The 27610-nt window shown below is 33.5% G+C and overlaps 1 protein-coding gene and 1 pseudogene across 1 annotated transcript; both read left to right on the top strand.

Moving 5' to 3' along the window:
• The first annotated feature begins 478 nt into the window (after positions 1-478).
• On the top strand, positions 479-6595 carry LOC130973370 (pentatricopeptide repeat-containing protein At4g02750-like; annotated as a pseudogene).
• A 17131-nt stretch (positions 6596-23726) lies between these two features.
• Positions 23727-24128, top strand: LOC130975872 (protein GLUTAMINE DUMPER 6-like). Its single transcript, XM_057900593.1, has one exon. The coding sequence runs from the start codon at positions 23727-23729 to the stop codon at positions 24126-24128; it is 402 nt and encodes a 133-aa protein (XP_057756576.1).
• The last annotated feature ends 3482 nt before the right edge of the window (positions 24129-27610 follow it).

The following is a 27610-nucleotide window of genomic DNA, read 5'->3' as shown; positions in this document are numbered from 1 at the left end:
AATTAATAAAAATATTAATTTTTATTATAAAAATACTTAAAAAGTTCAATTTTATATGTTATTTTTAATTTTATAAATATATTTTATTATATAATAAATTATATATTAAATAGAGTATTATAAAAAAATACTTAAAATAAAAAAAGATTAATATATTAAGAATATTAAACATTATTTAATTTTTGTGCACTGTTTACTATTTAATTTTTATATATATATTATTCTTAGTAAAATGATAAATTAATAAAAATAATATAAAATAAAAATAATTTATAAAAAATTAGAATCTAAAATAATAATAAAAATAAAATTATTAAGAGTATTCAAGAAGAATATTAAAATATGTTATTTTATATATTATTAAGAGTACTTAAGAAGGGATATTATTAAAAGATGTCATTCTTCACGTGATGAAATAGTGTTCTATAAATATAATGTCAGTGAAGTGCTGCTCAAACCTGTTCGGTATCTTTATAGTGTGCCTTCCAACCGATACAGTTTGTTGTGCATGCGAACAGCCTCATGACGGTCTCTAGCAACATCAAGGATAAGAAGATGAAAAAGGTATGTAATATGTGCTTTACACCATTTTATTGCAGTTAACTTTGCCTGCATTATAATTTTAAAGAAAGTTGAATGATTAATAAAAATTAATTATAAATAATAATAAAAATATAATTTATAAAAAATTAAAATCTAAAATAATAATAAAAATAAGATTATTAAGAGTATTTAAAAAGAGTACTAAAATATATTATTTTATATATTATTTTTAATTTAATAAATAAATATTAATTTTTATTATAAAAATTACTTAAAATGTTTAATGTTTATATGTTGTTTTTAATTTTATAATATAAATATTTTTTATTATAAATAAAAATTTATAATATACTAAAATAGAGTACTATAAAAAAATATTATATAAAAAATACTAAAAAAATATAAAAAAGATTAAATATACTTAAAAAAATAATATTATAATTTAATATTATATTTTTTAGTAATTAATTATTTATTTATTTAAAAATAATTTTAATTAATATTATTCAAACAATATTTATTTTATCAAAATTAATTTTAGTAAAAATTACCAAACTCACTTCTACCCAAAATTAATTCTACAAAATTACTTCCATTCAAACTCCAATTTAAACATAAATCCAAACACACGTACATAGTAGCTAGTTGGTCAAGTTAGTTCCTTATCCTTGAAAAAGAAGCAATATTTGTAACAAAAATTGTTACAAAAAATTAAAATTTTAAAATAAAAAGATTTTGTAACAAAAAAAAAGGTTATTGCAGTATGTTCCGTTACAAAAAGTTTTTGTAACAAAAAAATGGAACTATTACAATTCAAAGTGATATTTTGTAACAAATTTTTTTGATAAAAAAACCAGAAGTCGTTATAAAAGTGGTAACAAATTTTGATCTTCAAAATATTTTTGGTGACAATCTATTTTTTTCTATCATAAAATTTTGTTATAAAATATAACTTGATTTTGTTACAAAATATTTTGTAACGTTTTTTTCTTTAGTTACAAAAGCAAAATAATTATTTTGTAAATTTTTTTAATACAAATTACATGCATAATTTACTAAATTATTTTTTAAATTAACTAATATATTAACTATTTTAATAAGTAAGTCTACATTTATATAATATGCAAAAACTTAAATAATACAAACATGCCTCTTTTAGGTAAAATTGTTTTAAAATAAATAACCTTAGTGAGTACATTGATAAGTTCTACAAGTCATCTGTCTTGCATAAATTCAACCAAAAGTTAAAAGTTCTAACATAAACCAGTGTCTCTATGAATCAAAATATTCTTGAGTCCTCAAGGTAGCATGTAGTCATCACATTTCAGCACTCCTGTAAATAAAAAAAACGAAACAAAAAATTAGAAACAAGATATAACACTAATTATAATTTTTTTCATCAAGTTTTATTCAAAATGTTTAGAAAAATTTTGGTAGAACCTTCCCTAAAACTTGGATATTTTCATCGTCTACTGTTCCAACAAAAACAACCAATTCACAACTTATTTCTCAGCCAATACACAACCAAATTTATCAAACCAAATAATAGAACATTTGGCATTTCTCAACCATGACACAAGTAAAATGTCATAAATAGATCCATATACAAATTAAACTATACTAACCTAAATTAGTATCTCTGAACTTGTGCGACTTTTACTACATAACCTCAATTAAGTTAAAATTTAGTTTGGAGATTCCTAACTTATCTGGCAACAAGTGTGCCTTGGTTGCAACTCAATCACTGTTTAATTCTAAGAGTTGTAAGCATTGGAAGTTGATGCATATTTTGCTGAAAATTGATTCTTTTTAATTTTGATCACTAATTTTAAAAAATTCACAACTCCCAATCCTTAACTCCTAAAATTCTGAAATTTTAGAGCAAAAATTCAAGTTAATCAAATTTTAAAACAAAATTAGTTTCGCTCCAAAACTCAACTCGGAGGAGCCACAGCAAGACAAATAAGTTGCTGCCCTGTTTGAAGTCTTCTGCTGCAGGACAGGTTTGATGACTCAACTTTAAAAATTTGCCATAAATTGTGTATTTAACAAAAAGACCTCAAATTTTTCTGTCCAGCTCCACATATTCCCAAGTTTAATCCAGACTTTGTCTCAAGCAATTTCGATCACCACAGAATTAGTTATAGCTTATCAAAGTTTCTGACTTCATTTAAAAGTAAAGCAGAAAATCAGATTTTATAATTCAACTTTATAATATATTTACTAACCAGCTCAACAGTAATCAACCAATACAATCCATCAAATTCAGCATTCACAACAATTATTTGTCAAAACAATTCACAATCTACATAATCAATCAAACACTAAATCAACAATTCTAAATCAAAATCTCAACCATTCCAATCACAATTTTAGCCACAATTTAACATTTACATAATTAATCAATTACTCACAGCTATTAAATCAATTTGTAGTTATTCAATAAATTTTGTAGGCATTCTTAAATTAAAATTGTTTAAGTTAAACCCTCTACCTCGATGTCGTAATTAAAAGAAACAGGAAGCAAAATTACGGCGAGACAGCTGGCTAGACCACTACTAACCACTCAACAAGCTCAACCGAGATAGCAACAGTCTTGCGTTTTAACATAATTAGGACATCAGCTGTGTTAGCTCTCACAGCAGTACCATGGTTGCAGCAAAACAGGAATCCAAATTGGATGGAAATTAGAAGCAATTACTATCCTAGGAAAGCAACTCTAACAGATTTGTAATAACATCAACGCCAGTATTCCAAATGATTGCAGTAGAGAAACAAGTAAAGCAAAGGGGCTGAACTAAATTAGAGGTATATGCTACCATGAGTAAAATAGGAACATAGCAGAGAAACAAAGTTTAAAACAGAACAAGGGTGAAAGGAGTTACGGTTTTGAGAATGGAAATCGGAACGGCGATCGTGGTAGTGACGAAAGAGACAACCATGGCAGAGCTTCCTTTGACAGCGATGGCTAAGAAAACAGCCACCATTGTTCTTCTCCTCTGCCTGCCTTAACCGACGACGCGACTTCTGAGATGATGGTGGCAGTCTCCATGGTGACGGTAGCTGCGAGCTTGACGGCAACACTCAGGCGCGATGGCGGCAACAGCAGGACACGGTGCGGTGGTGATGACTGAGCGCGGTCTCCCCTTCTCTCCACAGTGGCGGCTGGCTTTGCGCAGCACGGTGGCAAGGACGGGTTCGGCGTTAGAGACCTAACGAAGCCGGCAGCGATGGCTTTCCCCATGCCCGCGAGCACGACGGCAGCGATTCGTAGTGAGTGCGACGGCAAAACGGCGAGGCGACGGAGAAAGCTCCCTGCGTTCGACCTTTCTCTCTCCTCTTCGTTGACAACGCAACAGCCCTGGCAGCGTGGCGGTGGCGTGCGACGGCGGCGGCGTGCTGCTCCCTCCCCTCTTCTCTCGCAACCTGCACTCTCTTTTCTTTTCCCTTTCTTCCTGTTCTTCTTTCTGTTCTTTGTGTGTGTGGGTGAGTTGTGTGTGTGTGCGCCGTGGGTGAAGGTGAGTGTGAGAGAGATAAGTGTAGTGTTAGGGTTTAGGGTGATGTGGGGTAGTTTAGGTATTTTTATTAAAAGTAGCGTTAGTAGTGTAATTTTATGAAATAATTAAAAAGATAAAATAATAATAAAAAACTAAATTAAATATAAAATTTTTATCTTAAAAATACCTTTTAAATTCAATTTGTAATTTATTTTCACTCAAATGCTAATTTAAAAAAAATATTAGATATAAGTAAACTAATTTTTCTTTATTTATAAAATAAGGTTAAAAATTTGAATATTTAAAATTAAGACATATAAAATATTTACTATTTTTCAATTATAAGAACTCTAAATAATAAATAATAAATAAGAATTTACTCAACTTTTATATAAAAATCTCTAAAAATATAATTTTAAATAAATATAATATATCATAAATAATTTATTAATAACTTTTTAAAATCTGGAGTTTTATACGATCATAATACAAATTTCTTAAATTAAATGGCATAATTCTTCTATTATTGAATTTTAATTTTAAATAACAAATTATAAAATTTGCACAAATTTAACTCCAAATATTAATAAAACTAATTTAATTACTCTTAATAGATTAATTTATAAAATAAGAAGTTTAAATTAATAATAAGTTATAACTTTTTCATGATAAAAGTTATTTAAATTAAGTTATAAAATTCTTTCTTATTTTTCAATTACTAAAATTACGCAAAATATTCAATTATAATAAAATTACTTAAGAATCTTAATTGATTTATAATGAAATTATCTCTAAATCTATTTAATTATTAAAATTATAAAGTTTAAACTTAAAAAAATAAAATCACAATTTATTTATATTTAGATTTTCAAAAATACAGGATGTTATAAAATAAAATTATTTAAAAAATATATATACACAATTTTTTTTACTCTTAAAATGTTTAATATTTAAAAAAAAATTGTTATAAAATAACAAATAATTAACTTGTTACAAATAATATTAAATTTTGTGACAAATTAATTTTTTGTTACAAAATAATTAGAGTTTTTGAAACAAAAAACAAAATTTATTATAAAACATTTTGGTTACAAAAACTAATATAATTTATAACAAAATACAATAAATTATTATAAAATATTATCATGTTTTACAACAACTTATAATATTGTTACAAAATATTATTCTTTTATAATAATCACATATTATTATTACATAATACTATTATTTTATAATAATTTTAAATTTGATACAAATTTTTTTATTACAAATGTTTCATTTTTTTTTGTAAGGTAGCTTCTTTCTTTGCACGGCAAAACACAGCTCCTACCATCTCCTTCATGGACCATGGAACACAATTTCAAATCAATAGCTGAACATGGAAAATGTGTCTTCAACCAGAACCATAGAATCATTCATCTTGGCAAACTTGGCCAAGTTGAAGAGGCTGTCACTATCTTCCAAATCATGCCCCACAAGAACCTTTTAACTTACAATTTCATGGTTTCAGTCCTTGCTAAAAACGGTAGGATCAGTGATGCTCGCAAACTGTTCGATAAAATGCCCCACAGAAACCTGGTTTCTTGGAACACTATAATTGCTGGGTATGTTCACAAAAACATGGTGGAAGAAGCCGCTCACTTGTTTGACACAATGCCTCGCAGAGATAACTTCTCATGGGCTTTGATGATAACTTGCTATTCGCGTAAGGGGATGCTCCGTAAGGCTAGGGAGCTCTTTGATTTGGTTCCTGATAAGTTGGACACTGCGTGTTGGAATACCATGATTGCTGGTTATGCGAAGAAGGGTCACTTCCACTAGGCTGAGGAAGTGTTTGAGCGGACACCAGTAAAGGATTTGGTTTCTTACAACTCGATGTTAGCCGGGTATTGCCAGAATGGTAAAATGCATCAAGCATTGCAGTTTTTTGAGAGGATGACCAACAAGAACTGCCGGTTTAGCTGAGAAGGGTTTGGCTTTATTTAAATGCATGGTTGAAGAATTTAGCATTGAACCCTTGGCTGAACACTACAACTGCCTAGTTGATTTGCTTGGCCGTGTTGGTAGGTTTGAGGAAGCCTTCAATGTAGTGAGAGGTATGAAGGTGAAAGCAGATGCCGGACTACTATGGGGTTCGCTACTTGCTGCTTGTCGAGTACACAAAAAACTTGAACTTGGAAGAGTTGCAGCTGAGATGCTTTTGGAACTCGAACCTGCTAATGCCTCCAACTATGTTACTTTGTCAAACATGCTTGCAGAGGCTGGAAGATGGAAAGAGGTTGAGAGGCTAAGGGTGCTCATGAGAGAAAAACAAGCTATGAAACTTCCCGGATGCAGCTGGATCGAAATACAAAATCAAATACAATCTTTCATCTCCGACGATTCTTCGAGAGCGGAAAATATTCGGTTTATATTGAATAGTTTAACTGAATACATTAGGGACAAATGTATATCTGATATGAATCAATCATTGGAATTTTATGATTGGAGATACCAAAGTGTTAGCCTACCAAGAGATTAATTAAAGAAGCAAAAAAGATTTTTTTTGAATGAAATTAGAGAGAGAATTTTTAATTAAAAAAAATTGTGGTTAACCTTATGTACTCTTTATGTATTTCTACTGTAATTAATTACCATCAATATCAAATTAATAAAAAATAATCTAGATAATAAATAATGTGACTGAATTTGTTAAGTTCTCGTCTCTCTAATTATTTTTTTTCTCCCTCTCTCTGGATATCCTCTGTTATCATTTGTAGTTTGTTTGAACTCTGACCTTAATGAAAACTGATTAAAATTGCTTAAATTATTGATGAGATCATTCTGTTGAGAAACAAAAATGCATAATGTATGTACAGACAAGCTTAGAAATCAAGCGATCATGCATGCAATGGTGGTTACATCATACTTTCAGCCAGATCATTATGATTACTTAGAGCTAAAGAAGTGTTGAAAAAAAGATTGATCAATAAAAAATAGTTTATTGGCTAATTCATTATTTATCATATATTAAATAATCATATATATAACATACACGTATCAGTTTAAATCCATATAAAATATTTAAAAAAAAACTCTCATTATCTATTTATCTTGTCACTGATTGATGATGTATTTTTCTATTAGCTAGAATGATATATAAAGTCATCATTTGATCCCCTCGAGTCCAAATCTTAAACCTCTTTCATAATGGAAAGAGTATATGTATTCTCTGGCAAGAGAGATTTATATTGGAAGAAAGGGAAAATTTTGCAACGACACGTTTATTGGGGCCAACCATTGAGTGAGCATTAATTAAGCATGGCCTTAATTATTAGTATATTTGATTTATGTTGGTTGCTTCATTCATATAACATGAATGGTTTCACATGTTGCCACCATCACACAATAAAATGTGATGCTTAAATAGTGAATACCAAACCACAAGTTTTTTGTATGGAATGAGATCTAGAAAAATGAAGTATGGGATAAAATCTCACACTATTTTCACACCATTAAATTATTATTGATGATTATTTGATAGTTATAAGTCACAAAAATTGCTGGTTCTCTAGCACTCTTCATTGTCCAAATTGGTATGTATAGTTTTGAAGAAGGGAGATGTCGAGCTGAATTTTATTTTAGATAAGTTTGATTTACGTGAATAGATAGTTTAAAATTTAAATATAGATCTGTTATTGTATAGATTTTTTTAAGTTTGAGTCTAATCTGTTTAAAAGTCCGAACTCATAAGTCACGAGCCTATTTGAAAAATATGTTTCATAAATTATAATTTAAAATAACAAATTTAAAAAAATTTAAATTAATCTTAAATGTATTTTAGGCTTTATAATTCATAATTTATAAAGCATAATTATTTATATCAATCTTTAATCACATATTATAACTATACTTATATTTTATAATAATAAATATTTCCTTTAAAAAATACACCTAAATTTTACTATCGACAAAAATGCCTTCAAATAATTTAAAAATACAACAACAATACCCAATAATAAATATATATTTTTTAAAAATACCTTAGAGATTGAATTTTAATGCAATTTTTTGTAAGTATGATTATAAAAATAATATATTATTATATATAAAAATTGATAATTTTTTGTTAAGTATATAATTTTTTATAATTATTTTTGTTAGCAACCAATAATACTTTTAAAAAATCACAAAATAATATATACTTAATAAAAAATCACCAAATTTTAAGAATAATGATATCTCATTTTTTTTAATTATTCTTACAAAAAATTGCATCAAAATTCAATCTCTAATGTATTTTTTGAGAAATACATATTTAATGTTAGTTTTTTTGCAAGAATATCTAACATTAAATATGTATTTCTCAAAAAAAATACTAGAGATTGAATTTTAATACAATTTTTTGCAAGTATAATTAAAAAAATGAGATATTAGTATCCTTAAAATTTGGTGATTTTTCGTTGAGTATATACTTTTTTTGTAATTTTTTAGTTAACAACTAATAATACTTTTAAAAAATCACAAAAAAATATATACTTAGAAAAAAATTATCAAATTTTAAGAATAATAATATCTCATTTTTTTAATTATTGTTGTAATAAATCACATCAAAATTCAATCTCTAAGACATTTTTTAAAAATATATATGTTCATACCCTGACCCAATAATAAAGGCCCAGGACCAAAAGAAAGGCTTAGTCCAGAAGATTGAGCCTTACTACACACCGACCTGGTGTCAAGAAGTCGGTGCTGACTACGATTTGTCTTAAAGAAGTCGGACACGAGATTAGCTGGCAGATAAACACTCATTCAAATGAGTAACCGCCCCTAAAATCTCTCTAACCGCTTCATCAAGCCATATCTTAACCTCCCTAAGATAGTGGGACGGTTAACACCCAAAAGATATGGCACTACTCCAACGGTGGTTATTGGCTCACCACTATAAATACACTGACACCCCTCAGGTATCTCTAAGCCCAATACTCTCTAGACCTGCTCACACCCTTGCTAACTTAGGCATTGGAGTGTCTTTGCAGGTACCACCCCCCATTCACTCACGAACACAAGTCGGAAGGAGGCTCCAACGTGCAAACCAGCTCGGAAGCCACCATCCGCGGACGATTGGGCCAACCAAAGCCATCCATCTTATTAATCTCCGGTTACCCACCGTAACATTGGCGCCGTTGCCGGGGATCCGAGAGATCATCCATCGATGGCGGATATATCCCACGAAGAAGGCCATGTGGAGACAGATTCTGAACAAGAGAATCTGGACACAGGCAACAACGATGTGGACCTCACCCTCTACCAGAAAATCAATAATCAACACAGAGAAGGCACTTCTGGAGTAAAGAACCCGAAGGTAAACTCCTCAGAAGGGCACGAATCAGAAAAAGAAGGACCACCCCATGTAACTGAACTCATGGGATTAGTCCACAGCCGCTTGGAACAGTTAGAGCAGGAACGAGAGCGGCAAAAGGAAACTGAAAAGAGCTTAAAAGAGGAGATGGAACGACGAAAAGAGTTAGAAAGAAAACTCTTAAAGTTGGAATCCTCCCTCAAAAGTCGCAACTCCCGCGACGAACAAGAAGAACCACCCTTAGGTGGGGAGGATCCCTTCAGTGAGGACATAATGAGGGCTAAAGTCCCGAGAAACTTCAAAAGCCCTGATATGGACCTCTATGACGGAACCACGGATCCTAAGCATCATCTAAGCAACTTCAAAAGTCGGATGTATCTAGCTGATGCTTCCGACGCTACGCGATGCAAAGCCTTCCCAACCACTTTATCGAAAGCAGCAATGAAGTGGTTCGATAGCCTCCCCCCGAGGTCGGTTACTAGCTTTGAAGACCTCTCAAGGATGTTTTTGATGAGGTTCTCGATCCAGAAGGACAAAGTGAAACATGCACCGAGCCTCCTGGGAATAAAACAGGAGGTCGGAGAATCTTTACGAGCCTATATGGAAAGGTTCAACAAAGCATGTTTGGAGATTCAAGACCTACCTACCGAAGCAGTAATAATGGGGTTAGTCAATGGACTTAGAGAAGGCACTTTCTCGCAGTCCATATCCAAAAGACACCCCACCTCCTTGAGTGATGTACAGGAAAGAGCTGAAAAGTACATCAACATGGAGGAAAACGCCAAATTAAGAGATCTGAGTTGGCGACCGGGGCCCCCTCCCTCAACAAAAGAGAGGGAAAGGGAAGCCAAGAAAAAGGAAGAACTCGGTCTCGAAAGGCCAAGAAAATATCACTCTTATACTCCTCTGAAAGTTTCTATAGTGGACGTATACAGAGAGATCTGTAACACTGAGAGACTGCCACCCCCTAGACCCATTAAAAATAAAAAAGGGGGAAGCCGCAACGACTACTGCGAGTACCATAAAATATATGGTCACTCCACAAACGACTGTTACGACCTTAAAAATGTGATAGAAAAGCTGGCTAGAGAAGGTCGGCTTGATAGATATCTCATGGAGAGGTCGGACGGTCATGGAAAGAGAAAGCGAGATGACATGGATAAAAGAGACCCACCACCGCAAACTCCAGAAAGACATATCCATATGATCTCAGGAGGGTTCGCGGGAGGGGGACTTACCAAATCCTCTCGCAAAAGACATCTCAAAAAAGTTTATCAGGTCGGAGAAGAGTCATCCGACCTCCCTACTATTTCATTCACAAAAGAAGATGGGCAAGGAATAATCCCTGGACATGATGATCCAGTAGTGATAACCATGATCCTAGCAAATGCCCATCTCCACAGAACTCTAGTAGACCAAGGAAGCTCGGCGGACATCCTTTTTAAGCCCGCTTTCGACAAGCTAGGGTTAGATGAGAAAGAATTAAGAGCCTACCCCCGACACCCTATACGGATTAGGGGACACGCCAATAAAACCACTAGGATTTTTGCCCCTTCACACTACTTTTGGAAAAAGGGGAAAAATCAAAGACTCTGAGTATAGACTTCATAATCATTGATGTGGGGTCAGCATATAATGCTTTAATCGGCAGAGCTACCCTCAATCGGCTCGGAGCAGTGGTATCTACCCCTCACCTCTGCATGAAATTTCCGACCTCAGCGGGAATAGCAACGGTAAGGGGAGATCAAAAGTTGGCAAGGAAATGCTACAATGAAAGCCTAAATTTAAGAGGAAAGGGCAGAGAAGCTCACACGATAGAGCTCGGTGGCGCAAGGGCCAGAGAAGAGCTGCGACCACAACCGGGAGGAAAAACCGAGGAGATACAGGTCGGTAAAGAGGAATGGAAAAATACTCATATAGGAGCAAACCTAGGGGAAACCCTAAAACAAGGATTGACTAAGCTCCTAAGAGATAACTCCGACCTCTTTGCCTGGAAGGCCTCAGATATGCCTGGGATAGACCCCGAGCTCATGTCCCACAAACTCTCGGTTTATCCGGGATCCCGACCTGTACAACAAAGAAGACGCAAGCTCGGCCCAGAACGAGCCCTAATAGTAGAAGAACAAGTACAGGCACTCTTGGAAGCTGGCTTCATCAGAGAAGTCAAGTACCCAACATGGCTAGCCAATGTAGTGCTAGTCAAAAAACAGAATGGCAAATGGAGAATGTGCGTCGACTACACCGACTTAAATAAGGCATGTCCCAAAGACCCTTATCCCCTACCAAATATTGATACCCTAGTGGATTCCAGCTCGGGGTATCAATATTTATCGTTCATGGATGCCTACTCGGGATATAATCAAATCCCGATGTATGAGCCCGACCAGGAGAAAACATCATTCATCACACCCAGAGCTAATTTCTGCTACGTGGTCATGCCGTTCGGATTAAAGAATGCAGGGGCCACATATCAAAGGTTGATGAATAAAGTGTTTTCCCCTCATCTGGGGAGTCTAATGGAAGTATACGTCGACGACATGCTGGTAAAGACCAAGAAGGAAGTCGACCTCTTGTCAGACCTCTCTCAAGTCTTTGATACCATAAGGCTGCACGGGATGAGACTAAATCCCGCAAAGTGCACCTTCGCGGTGGAAGCAGGAAAATTTCTAGGGTTTATGCTAACACAAAGAGGGATCGAAGCTAATCCCGAGGAGTGTAGAGCCATCCTAGAAATGAAAAGTCCGACCTGTTTGAGAGAAGTCCAGCAGCTAAACGGCCGACTTGCAGCCCTCTCCAGATTTTTGGCAGGCTCGGCATTGAAATCCCTGCCACTATTCTCCTTATTAAGAAAGGGATGCCAATTCGAATAGACTCCTGAATGCGAGGAGGCATTCCAGGAGTTCAAAAAGTTTCTAAGCCAACCTCCTATTCTGACCCGACCAGTAGCTGGAAAAGACCTCGTCCTGTACTTATCCGTAGCAGACAAGGCTGTCTCATCAGCCCTGATAAGAGAAGATGAGGTCAGACAACATCCAGTCTATTTCATCAGTAAGATTCTACAAGGCCCTGAGCTAAGGTACCACAAACTAGAAAAGTTTGCCTACTCCTTAGTAATAGCCTCACGAAGGCTACGACCTTACTTTCAGGCTCACACAATAAGAGTCCGTACGAACCAACCCATGAAGCAAATCCTCCAAAAGACGGATGTTGCAGGGAGAATGGTTCAATGGGCAATAGAGCTCTCCGAGTTCGACTTAAGATATGAAACTCGGACGGCTATTAAAGCCCAATGCCTCGCCGACTTCGTTGCAGAATACGCAGGGGAACAGGAGGAAAAACCAACTACATGGGAACTCTATGTAGACGGATCCTCCAACAAAACAGGAAGCGGCGCAGGCATAATATTGGTAGATGAAAGAGGAACCCAGATAGAGGTTTCTCTAAAATTTGAATTCCCAGCCTCAAATAATCAGGCAGAATATGAAGCCTTGATTGCTGGGCTAAAACTAGCAGAAGAAGTTGGTGCTGCAAAGGTGATGATATACAACGACTCGCAAGTGGTGACCTCCCAGATAAGTGGAGAGTATCAGGCAAAGGACCCAAATATGAAAAGGTACTTGGAGAAAACTTTGGAGCACCTCAGGCGCTTTGCAGAAACCGAGGTCAAACATATAACTCGGGATCTAAACAGCAGAGCGGACGCCCTATCCAAGTTAGCAAGTACCAAACCAGGAGGGAACAACAGAAGCCTGAGCCAAGAAACACTCCAGGAACCCTCAGTAATAAAAATAGAAGACAAACAAGAAGTACTTGAGGTAGTCGGTTTAAACCTCGGATGGATGAACCCCTTAGTCGAATACATGAAATTCGACATCCTCCCTAAAGAGGAGAAAGAAGCTAAAAAGATTCGAAGGGAAGTACAACACTACACCTTGGTGAAAAATATCCTCTACAGAAGGGGGGATATCAACACCATTGTTAAAGTGTGTACCGACCTCAAGAACCGCCGAGGTACTGGAGGAGGTACATAGTGGGATCTGCAGAAATCATCTCGGGGCAAGGTCGCTAGCCAGGAAAGTAATCCGAGCTGGATTCTATTGGCCGACCTTGCAGAAAGATGCCACAGAATTTGTGAGAAAGTGCCAACCATGTCAGATGCAAGCAAATTTCCACGTGGCTCCCCCAGAAGAGCTTATCAGTATCACTTCTCCATGGCCTTTTGCAAAATGGGGAATGGATTTGTTAGGTCCTTTTCCCCAAGCGCCAGGACAAGTCAAATACCTGATCGTGGGGATAGATTACTTCACAAAGTGGATAGAAGCAGAACCATTGGCCACCATCACCGCTCAAAGAAGTCGGAAATTCCTCTACAAAAATATCATCACAAGATATGTGATACCTTATTCCATTACTACAGATAATGGGACCCAATTCACCGACGCTACCTTCAGAAGCCTAGTAGCCAGTATGAAAATCAAACATCAGTTCACCTCGGTGGAGCACCCACAAGCCAATGGGCAAGCCGAGGCAGCCAACAAAGTCATACTGGCAGGGCTAAAGAAGAGATTGCAGGAAGCAAAAGGAGCTTAGGCTGAAGAGCTCCCTCAAGTGCTATGGGCTTACAGGACAACCCCCCAATCCGTCACTGGAGAAACGCCCTTCCGACTAGTCTATGGTGTGGAAGCAATGATACCAATAGAAATCAATGAGCAAAGTCCAAGGGTAATTCTCCACGATGAGATTGGAAACATACGGGGGCACAAAGAGGAGCTCGACCTGCTCCCCGAAGTTCGAGAAGATGCCCAGATAAGAGAAGCAGCATTGAAGCAGAGGATAACTACAAGGTACAACAAAAAAGTCATTCGAAGAACATTTTCCCCGGATGACTTGGTACTAATCAGAAACGACATCGGAGTCAACAAATCAGGAGAAGGAAAGCTCGCCGCAAATTGGAAGGGACCATACAAAGTCAATGAAGTTTTAGGAAAAGGTTATTATAAAGTAACCGACCTGAACGACACTGAGTTTCCAAGGTCGTGGCATGCTTGTAACATGAAAAGGTACTACAGTTAAAAGCGAACTCTACTCCCTGATGTACTCTTTTCCCAACTTCATGATTTTTTCCCAAAATCAAAGGGTTTTTTCTGGAGAAGGGTTTTTAACGAGGCATCATAGTAGAGGCTAAGGGAAAATAGGCCATTAAAACCCTTAGTAGCAAGAAGGTACCTCCCCAATTAATAAAGATCTTTTCTCATCTACAATATCTCTTATAAATTCCTTTCTATTTTTCTAAGTCTTTCTACGAAACGCGCCGACTTAAGCTCGACAAAACGTGAAAATCCCATGAACCGACCTAGATGGTCGTCAGGATAAAACGACGAGGTACAAGTCGGTGTAAAGAGGTTATATGAGTCGATCGTAAAAAATTCGGGAACAATCCGACTCATAAGTCGAAACGAGAACCCGAGTAGAAAAGCTCGGAAATACTTCGACCCGTAAATCGGAATGAATGACCGAGTAGAAGAAAAACGCATCGCAAAAGTAACCTAGGTCATAAAAACTCACTAAAGCAAAGTTGAGTACAAGGGATGATAAAAAGAGATTGAAAAACCTAGGAAAAAGTTTAAAGGCTGCCCCAAAAGTCCTTAAACAAAAGGCTCAAAAAAACAAACAAGCCAAAGGTTTTCAGAAAAGATCAAGGGGACTTCGAAAAATCAAAATCAGAAAAGCATACACGCATAAAGGTAACTTAAACCCTTATCCAAAAAAGGGCATTTATTTTGTTAAGTTAACCCTTTTTGAAAAAGGGTACTTATAAAATATTTTGTTTACGGCCTTAAAAGGCCAAAAGAAATCGTTCGACCAACCAACAACATATAAAGAGTTTAAAAAAGGGGGGACTCACAGGCCAAGCCCCCATATAGCCATAAAAAAGTTATTTTTGCAGAGGAGTAGACGGATCACCACCACCAGAGTCAGGAAGAGCGCCATCAGGACCAAGAAGAGAGGCAGCCACAGGAGATGAAGAGGAAATCGGAGGAACAACTGAAGAACTCGGAGCGTCCTTAGAACGAGGAGGGGACTCAATGATCCTCTGCCCCCGAGTCTTCAATTCTGACTCAGAAACGATTATGGGGGCAGGAGGATCCACGATAGCACCATCAATAACAACTTCGTCAGGATGTAAAGGAGAAAGATCCAAGTCGGGAGCAATAACTCTGACTTGCTCCAGGAAGATCCTCCAAGACTCCTCGGCATCATCAGCGATAGAGTCCTCCAACTCGGCGTATGCATTCCGAGAATTCAGCAAATCCTTCTTCACAGACACAAGATCTTGAAACAAACTCTGATAACTTTCCTGTGCTGTCTTCCTCAAGTTCGCCTCCATGTTGCATTGGGCCCGCAGCTTGCTCTCCTTCTCCCGAAGGCTATCTCTCTCCGCCCTCAGCTTAGCTACCTCCTCCTTCAACTCCCTCTCATGGTCCTGGTAAGAGAGAAGCCTCCCCTCCAGCTCTTCAACCTTCGAGGTTACCCCCAAAGAGCTGAGAGAAGTCTTCTCAAAAATGTCCAAAAGCTTCCCACAAACACCCGCCGCCCTAAAACTCTCCTCAGCCAGAGTGGTGAGGTGGTTTCGAACAGAAATATCATCCATACTTATATGAGGATAGATGTTCTTTCGGACGAATGCGAGAGCATCCGCCTTAACCCCACCATCAAAAGAAGAGCCAGACTCTAAAGTCTTGCGCTTCTTCTTCTCTGGCTCAGGAAGAAGTCGGGCAGAAGGGAGTGGCCGAGACAAAGTTGAAGAAGAAATCACAATGGGCCGAGAGGGAGTCCCCACGTGTTGAGGAGGAGGAGGAGGAGAAGGAGGAGAGATGATTGCCATGGCACCACCAGCCCTGGCCCGGGACTTTGCCTTAGCCTCCTGAACTCTCTGGTAAGATTTCTGGGCATTCTTCCTCGCCATGTCTACAAAAGAAATAATTAGCAAAAATAACAAGTCGGCGAAACTCAAGTCGACAGATACAAATTGAAAATAAGAAATGCATATACTACGTAGTTGCGACCGGACAAAGGTCTGCGACCCCTGGAGGAATTTCCTAGTGTCCAAGTATGGGGCCCTCCCCCACACTTCTCGGAAAAACCCCACAATGGCCGCCTCCACCTCGTCCAGGTCATCCAGACCGTACTTCTCACAAGGGGAGGCCTCCAACCAATAGAGGGGAAAGCGAGGGAAAGAATTCTCATCCAGGAAAAAGGGGTGGTGACCCTCTACAGTTTGCACTTTGAAAAAATAATTTTTGAAGTCGTGGAAGGACTCGTCAAAAAGGGTGAAAATTCTCCGACCTTGTATGGCTTGGAAAGACACCCATTGCTGCTTGTTGTTTAGCCCACTAAAGGGCTTAGTCATGTGGAAAAGAAAAAAGAAAATCCTCAAAGAGGTCGGAAAGTCCAAAGCATGGCTAATAAACTGATAAATTTTCAAGAAACCCCAAGAATTTGGGTGAAGTTGGGTAGGGGCAACTCGACAGTGGTGCAAAACAGATATTTCAAAATCTAAAAAAGGAAGAAAAACACCCAAACGGGTGATCATACATTCATACATAAAGAAAAAATGAGGGGCCGCCTCATTGGCCCTCCCAAAACAAACCCGGTCTTCCGGACCCGGGATTACCAACTCATATTTTGGCTCGTCCTCCTCCGAAGTACAAACCCTGTGGTGAGTACGAAGATGAGTAATAAACTCAGCATCGACCAAGGGTTCCTCCCCCAAGACCGTAACATCAACCCACTGAGAAAGAACATCTACGGAAGCCATTTTCTTTTTTCTTATAAAAGGTGACAGAAACCTACAAAAAGAAAAAAGAAAAGAAAAATCAAAAAACACGGTCCCTAAAGGGAGGAGATACGAAGCCAAAATCTACAAACCAACCTATCTACCCGCAAAATAAAAGCATGCAAACACAAAGCATCTCATGAAAGAAGAAAAGCTAACCTTTATCCAGAAGTGAAGGTTGAAAGAAGCAGAAGTCTCCAAACGCAAGAATGCAGCACGAACGAAGAAAGAAGAAATTTGAAAGATTGCAGAAACGGAAAAATACAAGAGAGGGAAAGTATTTATAAACATGCTAAGGGGCATAATGGTAAAAACGGAGCAGTCATTAATGAGAGTGCACCGTTACCAAAGCCATCAATCCCTAAGTGCATCCCTAACAAACACGACGCTTGAATAGACGTAACTGTCAGAAACAAAAGGTCGCGAAAATCACGTCGGTTTAAAAACCCGTGTTTCCTCTGAGAAAGTCGGCTACGAACCCGAGTTAAATACTTGAACCCAAGCCCTAAAGAAATCTTGGGCTCAAGTAGGGGCACTGTTCATACCCTGGCCCAATAATAAAGGCCCAGGGCCAAAAGAAAGGCTTAGTCCAGAAGATTGAGCCTTACTACGCACCGACCTGGTGTCAAGAAGTCGGTGCTGACTACGATTTGTCTTAAAGAAGTCGGGCACGAGATTAGCTGGCAGATAAACACTCATTCAAATGAGTAACCGCCCCTAAAATCTCTCTAACCGCTTCATCAAGCCATATCTTAACCTCCCTAAGATAGTGGGACGGTTAACACCCAAAAGATATGGCACTACTCCAACGGTGGTTATTGGCTCACCACTATAAATACACTGACACCCCTCAGGTATTTCTAAGCCCAATACTCTCTAGACCTGCTCACACCCTTGCTAACTTAGGCATCGGAGTGTCTTTGCAGGTACCACCTCCCATTCACTCACGAACACAAGTCGGAAGGAGGCTCCAATGTGCAAACCAGCTCGGAAGCCACCATCCGCGGACGATTGGGCCAACCAAAGCCATCCATCTTATTAATCTCCGGTTACCCACCGTAACAATATATTTACTGTTGGATATTGTTGTTATGTTTTTAAATTATTTAAAGGTATTTTTGTCGATAGTAAAATTCACGTACATTTCTGTCAACGTATGAATAATTCGGGAACGTTTTTGGTGGTTAACCCCTAATTTTTATTATTAATTTTTTTTGTCTTTTGTACAAGTGAATATTAAAAGTTCAATATAAGAATAGTTTATTTTTACCAAATAAAAATTTTTTTGACAAATCTATCTAATAAATTTTGTAGGTTTTTTTTAAAGTCTATAACTTAATATTTTTAACTAATAAATTTACAATCTGAAGTAATAAAACGAATCGAATCGAACCGACCTAAAACATATTTTAATTTATTGAACCAGTCACCCCCACAAACTCTTGTTGGGTAGTCCAATTCGCTTCCTTCCCCTAATAGTGTGTTACGAAATATTTGCCTGCTTCAAATCATATTTTAATTTATCAAAGTTCAGCTCTAATTTAAAAAATAAATAAAAATAAAATAGAAGAGAGAGTATTTTTAATAATTTATCTTGTTGTAGAAAACTCACAACATATTTTTAACAACCAATAATGGTTAAAAATTTCACTATCAGACATATGATGTCAAATTTTATTTTCTTATATAATTATCAAAAACAAAAGTTAAGTTACTTTAATTAATTTTGTGGTGATATATGAAAACTACAAAATTGATTTCATATATATAATCTTTCGGAAACCACCTTTCTGGCATCCTCATCTCGACAAAAAAAAAAAAAAAACATATAGAAAATTAAACCTTCAAAAAATGTCCAAGAAACTTCCATGAAAATATGCCAGGAAATATGATGGTCTATAACCACAAGAAAGAAACAACAATTTTATATTCAATCATATTTCAGGTTTAAGGCACCTTTACATATATACGTTAAAAATATAATTATCATATATTTTTTTATTATTTTAAAATTATAGAATAAATAATTTTATGATATAATATTAACTTCTATAATTAAAAGATATATGTCCTCTATGAAAGAAGATTGTGTATTCCTGCAATAATTTGACCCCGAATCATTTATTGTCAACTCAGACGCTACCAAAAAGAGGAGGACCATAGAGAGATATATGTCAAGTATAAATAAAAGAGCAACATGTCAAGTAGAATATGATTGATAACTTTGCTATGAAAGTAGGAAATGATAGGTCCAACAAATTTTGAGAGGATACATGGCTCCAAATGAAAAAGCTGAAAGACTCATTTCTGATACTCTTTTTTATTTCAACCCAAAAAGGATAAGTAATTAGGGACTGTAGGTTCTGAGATGGAAAAGAGTAGGTCTGACACTTCCAATGGAGGAGGAAACTACGCCAATGGGAGACTGATACATTAGACCAGCTGCTTCAGGTTTTGCAATCTGTTAGACTAATATCATATGCGCAAGATAGAGTGGTGTGAAAATTTAACAAGGAAAGAGTTTATTCTACTAACTCATTTGTGCAGGTATTGCAGGGACAGACCTTGGATGAGGAGTTTCACAACTATAGATTCACAAAGGACATTTGGAAAGAAATAGTTCCACTTAGGGTCGAGTTGTTCACTTGGTTTGTGTTAATAGGGAAGGTCAACACAAAGGATTGGCTAAGCAGACTGGAAATCCTACAACAGAATGATAATTTATGTGTATTGTGTAAGAAAGATATTGAGAATGTACAACATTTATTTGTTACTTGTGAGTTCTCTTAGCAGGTGTGGTGTGCATGGATCTCAGCTTTTGGACAGAAGTGGACTGCACCAGGTAACTTGAAAGAGCACTTTGAGAGTTGGAGATCCATGCCAATTAAAAAGGAGCAACGGAAGTGTTAACTAGTTGGGTTCTTTTTAGTGGTATGGATTATTTGGCTACGACGGAATGATGTCATTTTTCAGAGCAAGACAACAGGGGTTGTAGACTGTGTGGATCAATCTCTTTCATGTGCTACAGAGTGGTGTGGTTAATAACTCATGTTGTTGATGGCTATGGCGGAGATGACATAAGAGTTAATTGTTTCATGTATCTAGACTGGTTACTTTGCTCTACTCACTATAAGAAAAAGTAATATTTGTAACAAAAAAAATTGTTATAAAAAATCGAAATTTTGAAACAAAAAAATTGTGTAACAAAAAAAGGGGCCGTTACAGTATGTCCTGTTACAAAAAATTTTTGTAACAAAAAATGGAACTGTTACAATTCAAGGCAATATTTTGTAACAAATTTTTCTGATATAAAAAATCAAAAGTCGTTACAAAAGTGATAACAAATTTTGATCTTCAAAATATTTTTTGTGACAATATATTTTTTCCTATTATAAAATTTTGTTACAAAATGTAACTTGATTTTGTAACATTTTTTTTCTTTAGTTACAAAATACTATTTATTTTGTAATAATTTTTTTAATAAAAATTGCACGCATAATTTTTTAAATTATATTATTTTTTAATTAATTAATATATTAACTAATTTACTCAACAAGTTAACATTCATATAATATATAATAACATAGATAGTTCAAATATCTTTTATTTAACAAAGATTGTTTTATAAATCTTCAACATATAAAGATTAAAGTACAAACTAACAAGACACATTGAAAAACCCTAATGAACTAAATAGATACATAGGACAAAAAAAAAATAAAAAATTATAAATCTCCAAAATATAAACTGCAAATTACAAACTCCATCATGTTCATACATCTTCTTTCTCGTGGAGAAGCTTCTAATAAGTGCCACATACCCGAAAAGACGACTAACAATAAAATATGATGTCAATTAATGCAATTCTAAAAAATTGTCTAAAAAATTTGAGCTTTACTGTCTCTAATACCTATAGTTTCAAATTATTCAATTAGCACATACATGTGAGGAAATCACACAGCCAACATAACCAAACGGTTCAACTTAAATTAAATGAGATCTGCAACATTGAAAACAAGTCACTTTACAGCGCATGGTTCTTCACGTCCTGTCACCTAAAGTATGAAGCTCCATGAACAATGGCAGAGTTTTGCCAATATCAATAATCTGCTGAAATTAAAAACCCTATTGCATTACCAACCAAAGGCATAAGCACATGCTTATCAAAGCATCAATATCCTCATCACAGAAACTATACACCCATCCTAAATTTTCCATTCAACAAAAAAAATTAATATACTTAGCAAAGGAACAAAAAACTAAACACACCAGGTTTCACTATATATTAAAACCCCAGAAATTTTAAAGAACTCCAGTAGTTGGTTGCAGGTATAATTATATTCAACCAATTCAAACTTCAAAATTAATACAAGACAGGTAAACAATAGATTCTATCATAATTTACATCACCAACACCAACAAGAATATATGATCCTACAGTTACATCATGCACAGAAACACTCTTGTACACCAAGTTGAATATATTAGGAAGCTTATCACCACTAGTGTCAAGAACAAGCGTCTGGTTCACGAACGGCAGTAACGACGGAGCACGAACGGCAACGGCAACGGCTTCTTCCTCCCGCTCACGCTTCTTCTCTCCGCCTCAGACTCGATGATGGCGACGCGTGGAAGGCAGCTCCCTCTCTCGCACGGTTTGCTCAACGGCGTCCCCTTCTCTCCTCTTCGTCAGTGGAAGCGGCGGCAGCTTCGCAGTCCACAGCAGCGTCAACGGTGGTGGCGAGACCCACGGCACCGGTGCTGTCTTGCTCTGCTTCTGTCTTCTCCCACAGCTCTGATTCTCCCTCTCTTCCCTCAAGCCCTCACCGTTTCTTTCTTTTCCTTTCTTTTTTTTTTTCTGTGTTGGTGAGGGATAACAAGGTGAGGGTGGGTAGCGGTGGTAGAGGACTAGAATTTGTGTATGTTAGTGTTAAATTAGGGTTTTGGGTAGTTTAGAAAATCTAAATAAAAATAGGATAATAATGTAATTTTATAAAATAAATAAAAGTATAGAATAATAATAAAAAATCAAATTAAATATAAAATATTCATCTTTAAAATACCTTTTAATTATAAATTTATAAATTAGTTTCAATTAAATGCTAATTAAATAAAAATTGGGGATAAATAATTTAATTTTTCTTTATTTATAAATAAAGTTAAAAATATAAATATTTAAAATTAAGGCATATAAAATATTCACTATTTTTTAATTATAAAAACTCTAAATCAAAATAAGAGTTTACTCAACTTTTATATAAAAATCTCCATAATACAATATTAAATAAATCTAATGCATAATAAATAATTAATTAATAACTTTTAAAAATTTAGAAATCTTACCGTAAGGGATAGAATTATAATTTTTATTTTTTATATTTATTTTTATTTTTAAATTTTAATTATTTTTATTTATGTTTAATAATTAATTTTTTAATTTAAAAAAAATTAATTTTTAATCAACATTTAAAACTTAATTATTAGTAAAATTATATATTAATTTTATAAAAAATATAAAATAATATATATCATTTTTAAAAATAAATCATTTAATCTTTAATTTTTTTATAAAAAATAATTAATTAACATAAATAATATTTTAAAAAATAAATTTTTTTAAATAAAATAAAATTATCTTAAAAATTTTAACATTTTAAAATAATTTTTTTAGTTACAAAAATTCTTGTATTTTGTGACAAACAAATAACTTGTTACAAACAATATTGAATTTTGTGACAAATTAATTTTTTGTTACAAAATAATTGGTATTTTTGAAACAAATAAATTTTTTGTTACAAAATATTTTAAACTTTTGCAATAACTTCATCTTTTGTTATAAAATATTTTAAAATTACAAAACGCTGATTAGTTACAAAAGCCAATATAATTTGTAACAAAAAAAATCAAGTCGTTACAAAATATCAAAACATTTTGTAACAAATTGTATTGTTACAAAACATTATTATTATGTAACAATTACTAATTTTTGTTACAAAAAAATAATTTTTTGTAACAATTTTAAATTTGTTACAAAATTTTTATTATAAATGTTCTATTTTCTTATAGTGACTTGAGGGTTGAGCTTTTTCTTTTCAAAAGAAAGTGCTATTATTTTCACTCCTATAAATTTCACCTATAAACTTCAAAAATATATTAAAGACAGATTTAACCTTTTAAATAAAAATTAGAAACCAAAACTAATAACTTTTATTCTAAAATTTTTCTAGCTCAATTTATTTTTACATTCAAAAAATAAATTCATTATTACATGAATGAGGGGTATCTAAGTAAATTAAGAATATATGGTCACAATCTCATCGTTTACATATCTAATGTAGTATTACTGTTGTACTTTAATTTGTACTCTATAAATCCCACACTATCTCCATCTTCCATCCCATCCAAAAAACGCAAACTAAACTCCATTCTCAACAAACAAAGGTTACAAAAAATATAACCATAGAGAGATATCAAAATAATATTGTGAGAAAATTCAATTATCAAGAACATGAGAACTACTCCATCATCATCATCATCAAACAACTCAACAACTTTGACAGATTCAGCAAATGATTTGAGAAACTTCCATTCTCCAACTCCTTACTTGTTCGGTGGGTTAGCACTCATGCTGCTACTCATAGCGGTATCGCTACTCATCCTAGCTTGTTCTTTCAAAAAGAAATATTCTTCTTCTTCTAATAATTCTTCACCTTCTGGTAGCGTTGAAGAAAATAATAATAATAAATCAACAAAAATAGTGATGGATTTAGAGCCTAAAATTGTTGTGATTATGGCCGGTGAGACTAACCCTACTTATTTGGCTCAACCGGTTATTTCATCAGTAGTTACAACCACAGTCACAGCTGCAACTACTGCAAGTTACTCGGAAAACCAAACTCCTTTAAACTAAGTACTAATTACATAGATTAGATAATACCATGTGTATTACCCAGTATAAAAAATTATTCATCTTGCTTCAGTTCTTAGAACTTTTTATGGTGTACTCTAATTTTCTAGTCCATTATCATATATATGTACAGTATTTTTGTAGGCTTCTTGTTGTTCTCATCAACTATATTAAAGAGTAACAATGTTTAGATGTTATTAATTAATTTTTTATATATTTTATTTGTATTTTTTTTCTACTATATTTTTTTCTTCTTGAATTTTGGCTATTTTTTCCAATTTTTTTTATCAGATGGGGTAAGTTAAATTTTATAATTCGTAATGAAAGATTGGTTGGAACAGACAAATTACATGAGTTGTTAATTAATTATTCTCGCTGAAATATATAATAAACACGTAGAAAGAAGAAAGAATAATATAGTTAAATATTATTAAAGAAAATACTAATAGTATTAGCTAGTTAGTCATAGTGGAACTAATTAATTATCCGTTTCTTGTATATAAGTCTCTGTTTTTTAACAAACTTTAATTTTAATTTGAAGTTAAACAAACTCACAAATACACAATTGATTAAAGCTTGATATATAAAACTACTTTGCTCACAATGCAACTAGAACTAAGTCTTATTTAAATTTTGTTTATTAAAAAAATATTAATTTAATTTATACAGGACTTTAATTTCTACGTATATATAAAATTAAATGTGAAGTAACGTAAGCAAAAAACTCACCTACATTGCCACGCATAGAAGCAAAATGAAATTGAAAAGGGCCTCAAATGCGGTGGAAGATACGAGGGAGTTGTAGCAAAAGGAAAATGGGAGCGTCCTACCATTCAATTTAACAAAATATTATTGAAGATTGGTACCCTAATTAATAAGAAAAGTTCAATAAAAATGGGTCAATTCAGATGTCTCATCACTGAAGCTGTATTTGGAAAGGAAAGTGAAATTAAGAAAGAGAGAGACGAAATTTAAATTATACATTTACATTATATTTGATTCAAAATATATAAAATTAAATTATATTTTAGTATTTTATTTAATTTAAAATAAATATAAAAATAAAATAAGAATATATATTAAAATATTTTTTAATTATTAAAAAATATTATTAGAATTTTTATTTTTATTTTAAAAAATTTTAATTCTTATATTTAATTTTTTAAAAATATTAAAAAGATTGAAATTTTATATCATAAAATTAAAATTTTAGTTTTAATTTTTTATTATTTAAAAATTTGAAACATAATATCAAATTTTAATCTTTTGACCTGAATTCTAATAACCGAAAACAAACACTACCTGATAGATATTAAGAATAAAACAGAAAAAAAAAATTAAAAGACTCTTCATGCAAGTCTTTCCATCTAATATAGTATTTAACCATTTATAGAAAAAAAATGAAATTAAGTTATTATAGACACTTGTTATTAATACTACATGATAGAATAATGGAATAATAAATATAATTTTTCTTTTCACTAATGATATCAGGTTTTAATTTTTTGCACAAATTAAATAACTGTGAGGAAAGAATACTCAATATACAAATTAATTTTTAATTAATTAATATCAGTTATTTTTTATTATAAAAAATATTTTTTTAAAGAGAATTTAAAATTTAAAATATAAAATTTATGATTTAAAATTTAGAATTTAAGATTAAAAAAAAAGACTAATATTGTACCAAAACTAAGCACTAATTTATGATGATGGCATGCAGAAGCTATGCTTGTTTGCATAAGCACTTCTGATGACGTGTGAATGGGATTTGATAGTGATCAATGCTTATTTTCTTCAAAGTAATAAGAATATGGAACCTAATTGTCATCATCTATATATCATATTTTGTTGGTTAAGAAGCTTGAGTGCATGACCAATATTATTTCCTAAATTAAAAGTTGGATAGAAAAAGATGTAACTAGTTACATAATAAGCATATTTTTCAAATTAAGACACCATACTTCAACATATATTTTCTTCCTTTGGTTGAAAATTTATTTCATTAAGTCATTAGTAGATAGATTAGTATAACAAGACGTGGCGTCTCGGAACTCGAAAGTGTGTATTCAATATATATATTCATTTGGAATTATTTATTAATTAATTGATGCAAATTAGTCAAAGGGAAATTCAAATAGTAGTAACAAAACTAGCAATCAACTCCACAACAATCTACATCATCTTCTTTTCGTAGTGGGAGACAGATGAGAAACATTATTATATTATTTAAATTTAAATTCGTGATGATTTCACTTCCAATGGTGACCACTATTCCAACTAGGTTTCACATTTTTCTCGCTGAGTTTGACATTGGTATTAATTATTTGATAATTAATTTGATGCGTGGACACTAAATCAAAACCAAAGTTGGTTGGTTTCTTTCTTGTTTTTGATTCATTTGTGGCCGCATATATATAGATAGCCCTCAATAATCAAATCCAATGGGCTAGCTTAGACAATCAATTGATAAAATGATGATAATATCAAATTATTGTTTTAGTTTGTTAAACTCAAACTTAATTTATTCAATAGAATCAAATTTGTTAATTAGGGTAAAGTTCATTTTATTAGGATAATTTTGTTATTATCTGTTTATTTTTATATTTTTTCATCTAAAATATGCAATTATTTATATATACGGAGCACTTACACTGCTATTACATGTTATTTATTAGAAAAGAAATTTGTCTTACATCTCTAAAAAAATATAATTCTTAAATAGTTTATAACGGTGAAATATCTATTACTCTTTCAGCAAACGAATTAATTTTTGAGTTAAACCGGATTCAATTTTAATTTTAATATAATATCAAAACTTATCTAATTTAATATTGTTAGGTCATTTATTTACTAATGTGAAAAAAAGTTTAATAAATATATAATGATGTACCAAAAAAAGTTTTAAATGTGAGATTTTTATTCATTTTGTGAGAAGAGAGAAACATGTGGGGCTTTTCAATAAATTACAAAAAAGATATCAATACAAAAGATGTTATCCTTGAAGTTCAACATTTTTTTATTAATTAATTTGAAATAATTGAGATAGTATATATTTAAATTAACATATATTATCACTTATTACAAAGAACATAACATGCACAAAGAATATATTTCTTGCAAGACAGAAAGCTGTTCCATAATAATCTCCACATTGTCCTTCTTCAAATGTTTCCTTCTCATGACAATACTTCTTGCCAGATTGCCCTATGCATGTGTTAATTACAACAACACAAACAATAAATTAAATAAAAATGTGATCAAATTAAATCATATATGCATAATTGTTATTGGAATCAACAAGAAGTATAACGCATGTAATATAGCACAATTTGTAATATTGTAATAATAATGTATGCTATATTATATATTGTATATGATAATAAGTAGGGGTGTGCATGGCCCGGCCCGGCCCAGCCCGGTCCCGAAGATATTAGAGACTAATTTAGTGTGATTTCACCGGGTTTAGAGTCGGGTAAGGGTAT

This window comes from Arachis stenosperma, chromosome 4 (assembly GCF_014773155.1).
Source record: "Arachis stenosperma cultivar V10309 chromosome 4, arast.V10309.gnm1.PFL2, whole genome shotgun sequence".
Taxonomy (NCBI): Eukaryota; Viridiplantae; Streptophyta; class Magnoliopsida; order Fabales; family Fabaceae; genus Arachis; species Arachis stenosperma.
This window is presented reverse-complemented; position numbering and strand designations above follow the sequence as displayed.

What these genes read in the sequence shown, in the direction of transcription:
- LOC130975872 (XM_057900593.1), top strand. Translation starts at nt 23,727, where the DNA reads ATGAGAACTACTCCATCATCATCATCATCAAACAACTCAACAACTTTG.